The 13,568-nt window shown below is 55.9% G+C and overlaps 2 protein-coding genes across 6 annotated transcripts in view; one reads left to right on the forward strand and one right to left on the reverse strand.

Moving 5' to 3' along the window:
- Nucleotides 1–1,934, reverse strand: part of LOC125083162 (ultra-long-chain fatty acid omega-hydroxylase) — a 59,378-nt gene extending 57,444 nt beyond the window's left edge. For 3 of the 5 annotated variants that reach the window (XM_047699222.1, XM_047699186.1, XM_047699195.1), the window contains exon 1: nt 1,542–1,934. The gene's annotated coding sequence lies outside the window, so the exon portion shown is untranslated. The remainder of the gene's footprint in view (nt 1–1,541) is intronic. The other 2 variants (XM_047699203.1, XM_047699213.1) reach the window with 1 other exon arrangement.
- On the forward strand, nt 1,278–11,862 carry RASAL3 (RAS protein activator like 3). Its single transcript, XM_047699172.1, has 18 exons — nt 1,278–1,335; nt 1,465–1,801; nt 3,595–3,725; nt 3,875–3,953; nt 4,060–4,121; nt 4,494–4,564; nt 5,381–5,507; nt 5,593–5,691; nt 6,139–6,681; nt 7,058–7,202; nt 7,460–7,604; nt 8,469–8,705; nt 8,801–9,002; nt 9,109–9,227; nt 10,082–10,478; nt 10,763–10,920; nt 11,446–11,509; nt 11,614–11,862. The coding sequence occupies exons 2-18, from the start codon at nt 1,477–1,479 to the stop codon at nt 11,752–11,754; spliced, it is 3,045 nt and encodes a 1,014-aa protein (XP_047555128.1). The 5' UTR covers nt 1,278–1,335; nt 1,465–1,476; the 3' UTR covers nt 11,755–11,862.
- Nucleotides 11,863–13,568: the final 1,706 nt, after the last annotated feature.

Raw genomic sequence — 13,568 nt, forward strand, 5'->3', positions numbered from 1 at the left:
GAGGTCCTCCTGGATTTTTCCACTTAGCCTCAGTCTCTGCTCCAGTCTATTTTCCTCCAAGTCCTCCTCACCAGCTAGGAATGTCCTACATTGATGTTCAGGATCTCTCTCCCCCACTGGACTGTGTGCTCCAGGAGGGCAAGAACCAAGTTTGTTCAGTTCCCTGTGGCTTCTCCGACACCTAGTATATAGTGGGCACTCAGGAAACATTTATTGAGTAAACAAAGACTCCCATTATGAACCTTCTGGAGCTAATATTTTCATCTTGTTGTACAAATAAGGAAACAGAGTCTCAGAGAGAGGAAGTGACTCGCCTGAGGTCACACAGTGAGCGAAGGACCAGCTGGCACTGGAACCCACTCCTGGGCCAGGATTCGGCTGAATCTCATGCTGACTCATTCATTTCTTAGAACAGCATTTGCCCACCTCTTTTTACAAGTAAACACTGAGGTACAACAGAGATACAGGAAGATACAGACAAAGTGCACTGGACTGTACAGCTCAATAAATTGTCACAACAGAACACACCCTTGTAACAAGCACTCACCCAGTTCAAGAAAGGGGACATGTTAAATTTGTTATGTGACTTTCACCACCATTAGGAAAAACAAAACAAAACAAACAAATATATATGTGCTGAGAACCTTCTCTCATGCTCCCCTACCCTCCTCCAAAGGAAGCTAACATCCTGACTTGTTCCACAGTTTTGCCTCCTTTGCGACTACATAAAAGGGACCACAAGGTATTTACTGTGCACCGTTTGTGATTCATCTGGGTTTAATCAATCATCCAGAAGTTTGCTCCTTTCCTTGCTGCATGGTATCCCACTGCAGATGGGATCACAACTGATCCATTCCACGGTAGACGGACACTCGGGTGGCCTCCAGTTTGGGACTATCACAAAGAGTGCTAGTGGGCTTGTCTGTTGGGTGTATACCTAGCACTGTAACCGCTGGACCAGAGGAAGGGTGTATGGTCACTGTTAGGAGATCATGCCAGTTTTCCAACTTAGGTAAATTGATCTACACTCTGACCAGCAGCAGAGGAGCGCTCCAGGTACCCTGTATTCTCACCAGCACCTGGTCAGTCTGTACCCATTCTGCAGAGAAGGTATCTGAGGCTCAGAGAGAGGCATTGCTGCCTCCGGATCAATGAGAGATTCTGGGTCCTGCTCTGTCACCTCCTCTGCCTCCTGCATCCTGCCCCCACTCTGCCCTCCCAGCCTGGCTGTGGGGTGGGGTGGGACAGACAGGGTCACGTGGAGTTGCGTTCAGCGGGAGGAAGCCAGGCAGGGCGCAGACGGCTGCTGATTTTGAGGCTGGCCAGAAAATCAAGGTAAGGGAGAGAGGGCGTGTGGCCACTGAAGGGGTTCCCTGGGGGTGGAGCTGAGAGTGGGGAGGGGGCCAAGATGAAGACAGCATGTGGGAACACACTGGGCAGAACTGTCACCCCCTTGTCCCCCAGGAGAACCCCGCCATGGACCCACCATCACCGTGCAAGACCTCCCAAACCCAGCCGGCAGCAGCTTCCTCCCCGCTAACCTCCTACCGCTGGCACACAGGGGGCGATGGGGAGAAAGTAGCCGGAGGCTCCCGCTGGGGCAGACTTGCAGGCTGGGGCCGGGCATTAAGCCACCAGGAGCCCGGAGTCAGCAGCCAGCCTGCCTCTCGTTCGCTCTTCCGTCGTGTCCTCTCTGCGCCCCCCAAGGAGTCACGCACAAGCCGCCTGAGGCTATCCAAGACTCTCTGGGGAAGGCATAAGAGCCCGCCACTGGAGCCAGGACCAGAGCCAGAGGCCCAAGGTACATGGTTCCCCCTTCCCCGGGCTGGGAGGCCGGATGCTTAGGTTTTGTCTGCCTCCTGAGCATCAGCCCTACAGACACAGGAAGTTGTGGGGAGTGCAAAAGCCCAACAGGAAGTGGCTGGGGCCCAGCTGCCCTCTTCCCTCTTCCCCCTCACACAGGGACTGGGGGGTGAGGGGAGTGGCCAGGGACCTGTGGGCTGGGGGTCCATCCTGGGGAAGGGAGAGGGAAGAGATGGAAGGTGGTACCATCCAGATGCCAAATGGCTCTTGGCCCCAGTGGGTCTCTCCTCAATGGGTCTCTGTTCATATGAGAATGAGCCCAGGCTCATTCTCTCCTGCCTGGATATCCACCTCTGCTCTCTGGCCTCCACATCTTCAGTTTCTTCACTTCTTTGAACCTCAGCTTCTCCATCAGTTAAATGGGGGTCTAATCCCTACCTTAAAGCATATATTATTTCATTTGCTCATATTCATTCATTTATTCATTCATTCATTCATTCATTCATTCATTCAAACAGAGGTCTGTTGAGCATTTACAACATGCCAGGCCTTGATTTAGTCACTAAGGACACAGCAGCAAACAAAACAGATGAAACTTCCTGCCCCATGTAGCTCACGGTGTAGTGGGTATAACAGACAGTAAACAACTAAACCAGAAATGACAGATGGGGCTGTTCCACAAGGGATCTAGAAGAGAAAGGGATGCCTTGAAGACTGGAGTTCAGGAATGCAGCACTAGCCCGGGGCCCAGCAAGTTTTAAGTGACCTATTGACAAGTGGAGTATTTATTCCCCTGATGGGAAAACAGTAGGACAGACAGGTGATCTGGGAGGATTGATTCAGCTCATCTATTCGAAAAGCTCATTTCTCACTGTTCGTATTCCCATTCTGCAGAGGCATCCCTTCAGCCCCCTTCAGGGTATCCAGTATTGCCCACTCCATAGGATCCAGAGAGTTCTCCAAAAAGCAGGACTGCTCCTCCCCTGCTCAAACACCTCCTGTGGTTCCCCATTTCCTCCCGTTCTCGAACTGGCACCCAAGGTTCTGTACCAGTCTCATCCTGGATCTTCCCCCTCTAGCCTCTGAGCCCTATGGGCCCTTCTTGCTTTTTCTGGGCCTTGCCATCTCCGAGCCTTTGTCCAAGCTGTTCCTGCCCTAGTCCCCTCCATCTCTGTCAAAATCCAACCTGTTGGCCAAGACCCAGCACAAACCTACCATCTCTGGAGGCTTTCCTTGTCCCATTGCACCACCACTTCTCCCTACCCAGATCTTTTTTCTATTCCTTTCTCAAACTTGGAATGCTTTCTACCTTAGATTAGTTCTTTGTGTAAGGAACTAAGGATGCGGTCTTGTTTAACCTCTTGGACCTACCTACCTACTGTCTTGGTTAAGAGAAGAATGCTTGTGTCTGAAGCCCAGCTCAGCCATTCACAAACTGTATGACCCTGGGCAAGTCACTCAACCTCTCTGTTTTTCAGTTTTCTCCTTGGCAAAATGGGGGTGATAGCCATTGAGTGGCTTTTGGAGGATTAAATGAGAGAATGCATGTGGAGCAGTAAACACAGTACATGGCCCATGTGTCCACTACCAATGGCCTGTGGGAACAAGGACAAAAGAGGGGTGGAAACTTGTCCAACAGCAGCCTGACATGGCTGCCTGTGGACTGGGGTGCGGGGGTGGGGGGAGAGGAGACACCTGGGAGGGAAACCCGATGAGCCTCTGTGAATGAAGAGGGTCCTCTGAGGGAAAAGAAAGGACTCCCAGGTTCCCAGCACCTACTCCTCTCCCCAGAGCCTGAGCCAGAGCCAGAGACCCCTGCCCCACAGATCCCTGAGGCCCCCACACCTGATGTACCCATCTGGAACATTGGGGCCTTCACCCTGCTCGATGGGAAGCTGGTGCTGCTTGGGGGTGAGGAGGAGGTGAGAAGGGGCACAGGGATGAGAGGAGGGGAGAAGAGGGTGGGAAGGAGACAGAAGAGTGGATGGGGAGGATAATGGAAAGTGGCTGCCTCTCCTTCTGTCTGCCTGTCTGCCTCCCCTGTATGACTACCCACTCTTATGAACAACAGGGTCCACGCCGGCCCCGGGCAGGGAGCGCTAGCTCTGAAGGCAGCATCAGGGTAGCCATGGGAAACCTCAGGGATCCAGGTAAGTTTCAGAGATGTGGACGGCGAGGGCATTTGGGAGCATGTCAAAGTGGGGCAGAATTCAAGATGATCCCATCCGCCAACCTTCCACCCCTGACCACCTACAGATCGGACCACTGGAAAGACTGAGCCAGACGCTGCTGGCCCCAACCAGGTCCACAACGTTCGGGTAAGGCATCCAGTGGGAGGTGGAGGGGAGAGCAAAGACACCCAGACCCTCAGAGATGAAAGGGGACTCTTACTGAATGATCTTGGGCAGGCCATTTTTTGGCTTCAATATCCCTATCAGTCAAATGGACCTAATGAGAATCCCCCCCCCCCACCCGGTCCCAGGGCTGTTTATTAGAAGTCAACAGAGAATGCAGAGAAGCACAGGGTTGGCGCTTTAGAAAAAGGAGCTATTGGTTGCCTTTATTATTACTGCTAACACAGCCTGAGCTTGTGGTCCCCCCCAAACCAGCAGACCATCCAGGACATTGTGGGGGGAGAGAAGTTGAGGACGGAGAACAGGTTCTGTCCAGCTGATACCCCCTTCCCACAGGGATTGCTCAAGCGGCTGAAAGAGAAGAAAAAGGCCAGGTCGGAGCTCGGAGCCAGTGCCTCCCGGGATGGGTAAGAGTCTCTGAGAGGCAGAGGGGCTCTTCTGGGATTCAGCATTGCCCCCTCACCTGCCTATCCTTCCCACCTTCACCAAACGCCTCCAACGGCCCTCTCAGTGTCCTGCCCCATGTTGAGCAATGCCGAAGCCACCATTCGACTGAAAGTTAGGGGCAGGGTCTACACGCTGATTCTAAATCAGGAACTAAGTCACACCCTGGTCTAGGAGTGTCAAGAAAGGGACCCCTGAGCTGAGATCTGAAGGATGGATGGAAGTTCCCCCTGGCCAAGATGGACAGGAAAAGCATTCCAGGCTAGGAAACAGCGAGTACAAAGGCCAAGAGGCCAGACAAAGTGACAAAAAGAAGGCCAGGATGACTGGAGCTCAGAAAAAGGGATTAAGTGCAGGGAAATGTGGTGAAAAGGTGACAAGGACTGTACTCTACAAGGTAACACCGGCCACCATGAGGAGTTGAATTTTTATCCTAAAAGCGATGGGTTCGAGCCCAATTTAGGTTCAGGTTCATCCTGGTCTCCCTCCACCCTTCAGGCTATAGGGGATGGGTCAGTGGCAAGGAGGGAAGAATGACCACTTGTTTAAACGTCCCAGGGGCGCCTGGGTGGCTCAGTGGGTTAAAGCCTCTGCCTTCAGCTCAGGTCATGATCCCAGGGTCCAGGAATCAAGCCCTGCATCCGGCTCTCTGCTTGTCAGGGAGCCTGCTTCTCCATCTCTCTCTCTCTCTGCCTGCCTCTCTGCCTGCTTGTGATCTCTGTCAAATAAATAAATAAAATCTTCAAAAACGAAAACAAAAACAAAAGTCCTCTCCCCAGACCCCCCAGTGCTCTGGGATCTCGGGAGTCGCTGGCCACACTCTCCGAGCTGGACCTGGGTGCTGAGCGGGATGTGAGGGTCTGGCCACTGCACCCCAGCCTCCTGGAGGAGCCCCACTGCTTCCAGGTAAATGCAGACAACTCTCCACCTCACCCCGACCCTTTGGTTCTACGCTCGGCCTCAACCGCAGCCTTGAACCCGTCTCCAACAGGTAACGTGGACCGGCGGGAGCCGCTGCTTCTCTTGCCGCTCGGCGGCTGAAAGAGACCGCTGGGTCGAGGACCTTCGCCGCCACTTCCAGCCCAGCCAGGTCAGTACAGCAGATAAGTTGGACATGGAGGCCCCGCTCACAGCCCGCTCCCCTCCTTTCCCCAAACCAAACCCCCGCCCGCGCCCTAACCCTGCCTCTTTGACACACCTGCCGGCTAACACCTTCACAACCACTCCGAGACCCTCCTCAGTTTCCATCTGTTACCAGCTCCTGGTAAAACACTCCGGTCCCTTCTAGTCAATCCGGGACCTAGTTGCACCCAAAACCCCGCCTACCAGGCAAACAGCAAGTCCCCACCCCGCGCTGCTCCTGCTACCCTGGAGCCCGGATCTCTCCTCGAGAGCACAGAAAAGCTAGAGGGCTTTCGCCAAACCGCCTTGAGACCGCCGTGGCCCCTGTCTTTCCCCAAGGGCCCAGCGATCTCCCTGGGGGCACGGTGCCCCACGTGGAGCACCGACGCCTCCCCCAACCCACTCCGGTCCGCAGGACAACTTGGAACGGGAAGAGACGTGGTTGAGCGTGTGGGTGCACGAGGCAAAGGGACTGCCCAGAGCGGCGGCGGGGACAGCAGGCGTGCGCGCCGAGCTATGGCTGGACGGCGCTCTACTAGCGCGCACAGCGCCGCGGGCTGGCCCCGGCCAGCTCTTCTGGGCCGAGCGCTTCCACTTCGAAGCGCTGCCGCCGGCGCGTCGCCTGTCGTTGCGGCTGCGCGGAGCTGGCCCGGGGGGAGCGGCGCTGGGCCGCGTGGCACTGGCACTGGAAGAGCTGGGAGTCCCCCGCGCGCCCGCCGCGGGTCTGGAGCGCTGGTTCCCGCTGCTCGGGGCGCCAGTGGGCGCCGCGCTGCGGGCGCGGATCCGGGCGCGGCGCTTGCGCGTGCTGCCGTCCGAGCGGTACAAGGAGCTGGCGGAGTTCCTCACTTTCCACTACGCGCGCCTCTGCGGGGCGCTGGAGCCGGCGCTGTCTGCCCAGGCCAAGGAGGAGCTGGCGGCTGCCATGGTGCGAGTGCTGCAGGCCACCGGCCGGGCGCAGGTGCGGCGCTGCGACGGGGCGGACCCGAGTGACCAGAGGCTAACTGATCGCACGCTCTGGGCAGCAGAGTGTGGGGGGGGGACCGGTGGCTCAGGACCCCGGCGGCAAGGAGGGGGGCGGGGCACCATGAGGGGGCGGAGCCTGAATGTCAGCTGTGAGGGGCGGGGCCTGAACTGAGTCTCTGAGCCGAAAGATTTAAATTTCTGCTGTGAGGGCTGTAAGTTCCGGCTTTGAGAGCCCTTGCAGAGAGGACGCGGCCAGAGCAGCAGCTAGGAGGGGGCGGGGCCTATGTCCCAGGTGTGAGTGATTGGCCAAGGGCTCGTAACCCCCCTGGCTCAGTCCGCTCCCTGCGCAACCTAAACCCCACTGTCCCCAGGCACTGGTGACAGACCTGGGCACCGCAGAGCTGGCACGCAGTGGAGGCCGTGAGGCGCTGTTATTCCGGGAAAACACATTGGCCACGAAGGCCATTGATGAGTACATGAAGCTGGTGGCGCAGGATTACCTCCAAGCCACTCTGGGTGAGCCAGAGGGTAGATGTCAGAGGCCATCTGGGTGGGCTAGGAAACCCTAAGGGGGAGATCTGGGAGTTCCTAGGTAACCTGAATGCTGGTGGTAGGTAGTACCTTTGGGGATGCTGGAATCCTAGAGGCAACTGGGGGCTCCCCCAGAGATGTTAGGTGTCTCCGGAGGAAGCTGGAGACAGAGTTGGAGGCTGAGTGTCATCGGTTCTGGTGGTCATGGCCCCGGCCTCTTGTCTGGCTGTGCTGAACTACAGGGCAGGTAGTGCAGCGTCTCTGTGCCTCCAGTGAGGACTGTGAGGTGGACCCCAGCAAGTGCCCGGCTCCAGAGCTGCCACAGCACCAGACCAGACTTCGGAACAGTTGTGAGGAAGTCTTCCAAAACATCATCCACTCCTACAAGTAAGAATCAGGGCCCCAGCACCTAGCCCTACTTCTCAGCCACTGTGCTAATAACCCTGATTCCCAAATGGGGTTGCCAAATAAAGACAGAATGTCCAGTTATATGGGATGCATGCAACATTTGGGACATACTTATACTAAAATATTATTCATTTTATCTGAAATTCAAGTTTAACTGTTTGTCCTGAAGTTTTGTTTGCTAAGTCTGGGAACCCATTCTCCATGTCATGTCAGCTTGGGGTTATTGACCCCAAGTAATCTGGGACCCAATTCCTTGTCCTCTAACTACAGGGGACTCCATATCCTAATTCCATGCTACCTGACCCCAGTTAACACAGGACCTCAATCATGACCTTTGATTCCAGGTGATGCTAAAACCCCCAATCTCATGACCCTTGATCTTAAATGACTGTATACCCCAAAGTCCATGCAACTGACCACAAGAAACCTGGGATTCTAATTTCTTAAACTCTGATCCTAGGTTAACCCATATGTCTAGTCCCACATCACTTGGGACATCAATACCATAATTTCTGAACCTAGGTGACTCTGTAGCCTCAAGCCCATTTTACTTCACTTTATGTAATCTGGCACCCAAATCTCGTGTTCCTTTATAGCTACCTCTCAAGCTCACGGACTGTATCCCCATGTGAACCTGAATCCCCACCTCCCAGACTACTGACCCCAAAAGTCACCACAATAACTACACCATAAATCCTGACCCCAAGCATTATTATCCCCAATGTCTCCAATCCTGGAACCCACAGTGCAGGTGATCCCTGACTTCTGACCTTAGGATCCTGACATGAATATGACCTTTATGTCCATTCCCTCTCCCTTTGACCATTGCCTCTTTTCCCCCAGCTGGTTTCCAGCAGAGCTGGGCACCGTGTTCTCAGGCTGGCGAGAAGCATGCAAGGCGCGTGGCTCTGAGGCACTGGGTCCCCGCCTGGTGTGCGCCTCTCTCTTCTTGCGTCTCCTGTGTCCTGCCATCCTGGCACCCAGCCTCTTTGGTCTGGCACCAGAGCACCCCGCACCTGGCCCAGCCCGCGCCCTCACATTGATCGCCAAGGTCATCCAGAACCTCGCCAACAGTGCCCCGTAGGTCCCTGGAGGCTGGGGGCTGGTGGTGGTACATGCCAGGCAGTGGGCTGGCAGATCCCTGGTCTGACCCATCTGGTCCGACCTTTGCCCAGGTTTGGTGAGAAGGAGGCATACATGGGCTTCATGAATAGCTTTCTGGAGGATCACGGGCCAGCCATGCAACACTTCCTGGACCAAGTGGCCATGGTGGATGTGGATGCAGCACCCAGTGGCTACCAGTGCAGCAGTGACTTAGCTCTCCAGCTGGCAGTCCTGCATGCCCAGCTCTGTACCATCTTTGCTGAACTTGACCAGGTACGGCCAGATCCCAGAGCCCAGGATGTGGGGCAGGGAGGCAAGAGGGCAGGGAACCTATGGTCCTAGAGAGCTTGCTTACCATCCTTCCTACATGCCTCATCAGGCAACCCGTGACAGCCTGGAACCACTGCCCACCATCCTGCGAGCCATTGAGGAGGGCCGGCCTGTCCCTGTGACTGTGCCGATGAGGCTCCCACCACCCCCAGCCCAAGTTCACTCCAGGTAATCAGCCTGCCTCAGGTCTGACCCAGTTTTGATAGGTGAAAGAAGGGGCAGGACCAAAGGCAAGCACAGGGTCAGACTGGGGCCCGAGGTGAAGACAAGATCACATCAGGGTCAGGAGCAGCAGTCACCTTGGGATGCACTGTCAGAAACTGTTGCATAAAGGTAAGAGGCTGGAGAAGGGGTCCCCCAAGGGATCAGAGAGAGGTTCACAGTATATTCAGAAGGCAGGTACTGGATCAGATTGGAGTCCAAGGTAAGGATGGGTCATTGGTGAGGCTAGGGAGAGGTCACTTTTGGGGTCACACAGAGAAAGTGACATTGTGGTCAGTGATGAGGGTCAGGTTTCAGTGAGAGGTTGTGGATGGGGTCAAATCAGGGGTTAGATCAGGGTCAGATGTTAAGATGCACCATCAAGGGTCAGGGACAGGTTCATATGGTAAGCAGAGGTCGGGCCAAGGACCAAAACGGGTCAAGGGTTATAGGTAAAGTCATATGGTGAGAGATCAAGGACCATGGTCTGTGAGGAGGCAGATACAGGATCAGCTTAAGGTCAGAGGTCAGGGACAAAAAATGGGGTCAGATAGAGAAGAAAGAGGGTATCCCTGTGAGCAGAGGTCAAACCCAGGGTCAGATTGGAATCAGAGCTTACAGAGATGGTCATGTCAAGGGTCACAGAGAGGACTGTATTGTCAGAAGTCCAGGAAAGAGTCAGAGAACAAAATGTGATTCCATCAGTGCCAAGGTCACATAGAAGTCAAAGATCAGAGGTGGAGTCATTTCTGGTCAAAGGTAGGTCTGGGGGTCACCTCGGGGGCCAGCGAAGGATCTGAGCTCTCCCATTCCACCTCCAGCTTCTCTGCAGGAGAGAAGCCAGGCTTCCTGGCTCCCCGGGATCTCCCCAAGCACACTCCTCTCATCTCCAAGAGCCAATCGTTCAGCGTTCACGGCGTTCACGGCGCAGGGAGTTGGGCGCGACCGCAGCCAGAAGAAGAGCGACTGCCTCGGTTGCCCCGGCCGGTGCAGCGCACACAGAGCGTCCCGGCTGGCCGCCCTGCTCGTCGCCGCCCCTCTGCAGGGCCCCGGCCACGACCCAAAAGCTCGCTCCGCACCGGGCCCGCCCCCCGAAGTCGGCCCTGGACCGGGGCCTCAGCATCTTTGCCTCGGAAGCCGTCGGTGCCGTGGCAGCGCCAGCTGGACCAGCCGCGGGACAGAGACCAGGCTCTGGGCACGCACCGACCCGTGGGCAAGGTGAGGTCCAGCTCAGGTCTGCCCACCTAAGGAAATGACAGGACTGGAAAGACAGAAAGCCAGGCAGGTCTGGGTTCAAATGCCGAGCTCGCTGAGCTGTGTGACCCCAGGCCTAGCGCAACCCTCTCCGAGCCTCAAATTGTTCCTCTGTAAAACGGGAGCGAGGTTTCCTAACCGGGCAGGGCAGTGAGGAAGCAGAGCGCAGGGGACAAGGAGGTCAGAGTTTTTCGGGGAGAAGATGGGGCGGGACGACGGGTCAGGTTACAGTTGTTCCCTCCCTGCAGTTAGCAGAGCTGCAGCGTGAGGTGGCCGCCCTGCGCGAGGAACAGAAGGCTCTGTCCAGCCTGGTGGAGTCGCTGGGCACCCACCTCCGTGCTTTGACGGAGAAGCAGGAGCAGCTTCAGGGCCAGCTGCAAGACCTGGACTCCAGGCTCCGTGAAGGGTGAGCCCCGCCCTCCTCCATTAGCTCTGCGGGGGGGTGAGCCTGTTGTAATCAGATCTGCCCTGGCCCCACTTTCATTCAGGCCCCGCCTCTCAATCGCCCGCAAATCACTCCTGGTAGACCACGCCCCCTTCCGGCCCCGCCCCCAACACACCTGTTTCTCCCCGCCCCTTGGTTAGCCCACCCCAGGTCGCTGGCGAGTCCTGCCTTCCAGGCCTTACTCCTCAATCAGGCCCTCCCAAACAGGCTGGTCCCTGGCCTCTCAGACTGGACACACTTTCATCCCAGTCACCACCTCATCCGGGACGGTCCAAGCCCTGCCCTCGAGAATTGGTTGTCTCCTCTCATCCCAGCCATTCTAGGCTCCGATTCAGCCCGGGCTTCGTTTATCTAGGCCCCGCCCCGCTGCATGGACAAACCCCGCCTCCGCCCAAGCCCCGCCTCCGAATTCCTGGCTGTCCAACCAGGAGCTGGAGGAGAGTTTCTCAGCCTCTGACCCTCTCCTCTTGCCCCTGATCCCCACAGGACCCCGCAGTCGGATGCAGGGCATGGTGCTCCAAGCAGTGAGGATCACAGGCTTAAAAATCTGGTGAGTCCCCTGCCCTAGCCCCGGGGAAGATCTGGGGGATGAGGGAAGCAGGGTTGGGGTGCAACCCTCCTCTGGCTCCGAGCCCATTGCCACTGCCTCTCCAGGAGCGCCGCCTGGCTGAGATGGAGAGTACTCAGGCCCAGCTGAGGAATGTGGTCCACGGCCTGCAGCTTCCCAGAACGTCGGGATCCCTGAGCCAGCCCCTACCCCTCAAATCACCCTGCATCAACGGAGATACCACTTGAGCTACCCACCCTGTTCAACGTGGTCTGGGAGCAGATAGCCATCTTAAAGGCTTGTCCAACGCCTGGCACCGTGAGGTTACCCAGTAAAATTTTGATTTTAGTAAAATGTATGTTGGTTTGTTGTTGTTTTTGCCCCTAAGTGTGGCCAATCAGAAAGCATCCCCCTCCCACCGTTCAAGTCTCCCAATTTCTCTCCTAATTGGAAGTCTCATGGAAGGGACAGTACAAGGAGATTCTCACCAGCTGTGTGACCTTAGACTGTTATTCTCTTAGATCCTCAATTTCCTCATCTGAAAAATGGATCTAAAGTTTCTTACACAGTAGAAGACCCATTGTCTAAGGTGTTCAATAAAGGAATTCATCCTTGTTAGGGGAAGCAGCTGTTTCTGCTTATATTCCTAGAGCATCTTCCTAGGCTCCCAAACCCCACACAAGGTCCCTCACGACAGGAACAGCATGGATCTGGGAGGCAGATGAAGGGGTGAGTAGGTGTGGAGACGATTAAGCTCTGTGAGAGTAGGTTGAGTAAATGAGTGGGCATTTGAATCGTAGGTGGGCGAGGGGTAGGGTGAATGGGGCAATAGGCAGATAAATAGGTTAGCATTTGGTGGAAACTTGCCCTGGTAGGTGAGTAAATAGACAGTTAGCTGGGATAGGTGTGTCTGCCTAGGAAAGCCTGGACCACAGTAGAAAATAAATCCTTGAGTTAGTTGAGTAGGTGGTTATAGACATTGTATGAATATTTGTTGGGATTTCCTGAGACTCTTGACCTAGCCAGTGGGGAAACAGTAAGGAGCTGGGCAGACAGAACTTCTTTCCTCATGGAGCTTACACTCTAGTGGAGACAAGTAAATGTGCAATCGAAGGATGGAAGTCTGAGTGGCCAGGTGGAAGCATGTGTGTAGGGATGGGTGGATGCTTGCTTGGTTGTTTGGATATGTAAGTATTTACTTGGGTGGTGGGTGGACGGGCAGGTAGATGGGATGTGGATGGCTGGGTTGAGTGGGTATTCAGACGAGTGGCTGGGAATTTGGGTGGGTGGCTAACTGGCTGACAGGACCAGATGTTGGTTGAGTGCTGGATGGATGAGTGGGTAGTGGGAAGTGGATGGGTCGTTTGAATGGGTGTTTGCATGGATGGGTGGATAGTTGATTGACTAGATAGATGAATGGGTAGGGAGATGAATGGGTGGTTGGACATACCGGTGGGTGGTGGATGAAAGAAGGCGGCAGACCTGTTATGTATTCATGATGGGGAAGTTCTGGAGGCTGTGATCCTTTGGGTTGCGTGGAGAAGGGGGGCTTAGCGTTGGGGACCTAGGGCAGCTCTAGGGTCATGGAGGTACTGAAGTCCAGTGTGGATAATGGTAAAGGAAGGAGAAGACTCGTGATTGAAAGTTGGGGATTGGGGGCAGGGGACTGAAGGATAAGGATTGGCTGGGTGGACTTTTCAATGACCTATAAATGACCCACGGGGGAACTTCTCTGCCCCCCACTTCTGGTGCTATTAGCAGGCCTAGCATTGGAAGAACCAGTAGGGTGATGAGGAGCTATTGGGGGCAGGGGGACAAGTGTGTTGTCATAGAAACAGACCCTCTACCTGGACTCTTACAACGCGCGGCCCCTTTAAGGGTGACCCGCCTGGCCACTCCCAACATGGCGGCGCGCCCGCTGACCGCCCCCCTCTGGGCGGCGGGGGGGGGGTTGTAGCGGGGGGGGGGGAGGGGGGGGCCTGGACCTCCCCATCATGGCGGCGCGGCGGGGCTGTCGCGCTGAGGTCACGGCGGCGCGCCGGGGGGGCGGGGCGGCGGGGGG

The sequence above is a fragment of the Lutra lutra genome, chromosome 1, assembly GCF_902655055.1.
Source record: "Lutra lutra chromosome 1, mLutLut1.2, whole genome shotgun sequence".
In the NCBI taxonomy this organism is placed as follows: Eukaryota; Metazoa; Chordata; class Mammalia; order Carnivora; family Mustelidae; genus Lutra; species Lutra lutra.